The sequence below is a fragment of the Tarenaya hassleriana genome, unplaced genomic scaffold, assembly GCF_000463585.1.
Source record: "Tarenaya hassleriana unplaced genomic scaffold, ASM46358v1 Cleome6, whole genome shotgun sequence".
NCBI classification, from domain to species: Eukaryota; Viridiplantae; Streptophyta; class Magnoliopsida; order Brassicales; family Cleomaceae; genus Tarenaya; species Tarenaya hassleriana.
The window spans coordinates 1072593-1074565 of NW_010968505.1; the positions used below are offsets into that span (position 1 = coordinate 1072593).

At 38.7% G+C, this 1973-nt stretch overlaps 2 protein-coding genes across 2 annotated transcripts in view; both read left to right on the plus strand.

The window, feature by feature from the left end:
* Positions 1 to 1045, plus strand: part of LOC104798982 (serine/arginine-rich splicing factor SR34A) — a 4777-nt gene extending 3732 nt beyond the window's left edge. Inside the window, exons 12-15 of the mRNA XM_010521263.2 lie at positions 1 to 70; positions 164 to 238; positions 347 to 401; positions 779 to 1045. The exon at positions 1 to 70 is cut by the window's left edge and continues 5 nt beyond it. Coding sequence (XP_010519565.1) covers positions 1 to 70; positions 164 to 238; positions 347 to 401; positions 779 to 799 — 221 coding nt within the window. The 3' untranslated portion in view covers positions 800 to 1045. The remainder of the gene's footprint in view (positions 71 to 163; positions 239 to 346; positions 402 to 778) is intronic.
* Positions 1046 to 1793: 748 nt separating this feature from the next.
* The window catches only part of LOC104798983, a 1293-nt gene continuing 1113 nt past the window's right edge, over positions 1794 to 1973 (plus strand). Inside the window, exon 1 of the mRNA XM_010521264.2 lies at positions 1794 to 1972. Coding sequence (XP_010519566.1) covers positions 1815 to 1972 — 158 coding nt within the window. The 5' untranslated portion in view covers positions 1794 to 1814. The remainder of the gene's footprint in view (position 1973) is intronic.

Here is a 1973-nt window from a genome sequence, read left to right on the forward strand (position 1 = left end):
GTAGCCGTAGCCGTAGCAGAGGGCATAGCCGCAGCCAAAGTAGAAGCAAGAGTCCAAAAAAGGACGTGAGGTGATAAAAGCCAATGTCATACTCTATATTGCTCTTTTTCTTTGTTTTTTGTGAGTTGGATTATGCAGTTTGTCCATTATTACTGTTTTGCAGTAAATCACCAAGACGGTCTCATTCCAGATCAGTGTCAAAATCTAGATCTCCATCACCTGCCAAGAAGTCTCCCAGGCGAGCTCTCTCTCTCTCTCTCTCTCTCTCTCTCTCTCTGTCTCTCTTTCTATATATATATATATTTCTGTCATGGAGACAAGTCCTTTTTTTGTTATTCCACTGTAGGGCATCGTCGAGATCAAGGTCCAGATCCAGGTCTAGGTCAGAATCCCCTGCCAAGGTAAAAACCAAATTTTAGCTGAGGATGAGTTTCTGAGAATCCTTTTCAAGGGAAAGATAGAAGAATCCTAAACTAAAAGGATTCGCGTAAAATCTTAGGATAGAAACAAGAACTTGCACAAATTTGGTAAAGAGAGTAGAGGTTTTTGCACGTTTAAAATCATTCTAACTCGGCCTCTATCTCTGCTGGGTAAGAATCTGATAGATTAATTTTGTTGGGTTTTTACATTTATTGTTGGGTTAAGGGAATAATGTGGGTTTAGGCCTTAGTGATTAAGCTAGTAGAATAATCAGGGTGTGTAATTCCCTATAAAAAATAACAAAATGGACCCGCAGTAACCTGATCTATGAATTGGGTTTTTGATATCCCTCTCTCAGGTTCGTGAAGGCAGTGATTGATTGAGCAGCGAGAGTGTCTGAAGAGAACTGTGTGAGGTGGGAGGGCAATGTCTTTGTGTAGTGGATTGTGGATCTTCACGTACTCTGTCCTTTGCCCTCTTCCATTTCTTGGACTTGTGTCTGTTTCCAGTGAACTGATAGACTTTGTGTCGGAGTTTTGAAGTCGAAAATTTGGATACTTGTGCTTTTATTCATCGACTACGGAGGAAATATGCTTTTATGATCAATTATCTAAAATATTTTTTATTTTATTATTTACTATTTAAAATCTTGTTTTTTTTTAACTCTCGTTATCCCTGGCCCATGTTGCCTTGCTACCGAAAGATGATAATGGAGACAATTGTAATGGTGGTTAAACGTTTAGTATCGTTTTGTTTCGCTATATAATCTATATTTAAAAAAAAAAGATAAAAGATTTTAAAAAAAATAAAATTGGGAGATAATAAACCTACAAAAGATAAGAGATGCGAGTGGTGGTGATCACAATGGTAGTCGTGAAATTCCTGTCATCGTCGTTAGTTTTCTTAGGCAATGTTAGTAGATACAAAAAAAAATAGTGAGAAAAAAAAAAGAGAAAAAGTGTTTATACAGTATAAAATTTTAAAAAGATAAAAAATAAGATAATTAAATATACTACAAAATAGATTTTTGATTTACAAAATCAAAACTTTTGTACATAGTTTTCGATTAACTTTTTGTTTTGGAGATTTGGCAAAAACAAAAGGCTTTTTTTTTTCCTAACACTTGTTTGGTTGCAAATGCAGTGCCCTTACTCTGCCGTACGGGGTTGATTTTGTAATATTTTAAAATATAAGGTCCAATGTGCAAACCAGAATCTAGCGGTCTTTGAATTGACCCAATCTCCGCCTCTTGTTTCTTTACGACACGTAATTTTTAACCAGGGAAGAAAATCGTCTGCCGGATTCCATTGTGGACATGGACGACAGCTTCCCGTCCCTACCCCTCACCTTCAGAGAGTTCCAGATCCTACGCTCTGGGCATTTTCGTAATTGTCATGTCCTCTGACCCACCTCCGCCGCAACGGCACATCGGGAACCGCCGCAGCACCTCCGCCTCCGCCCTTCCCGATCTCTTACTCACCGCTGTCTCTCTCCTCTTCCTCTTTGCTTCCCCTAAGCCTCTCCTCTCTCAGGCTCCCAACAAACTCTCTTTC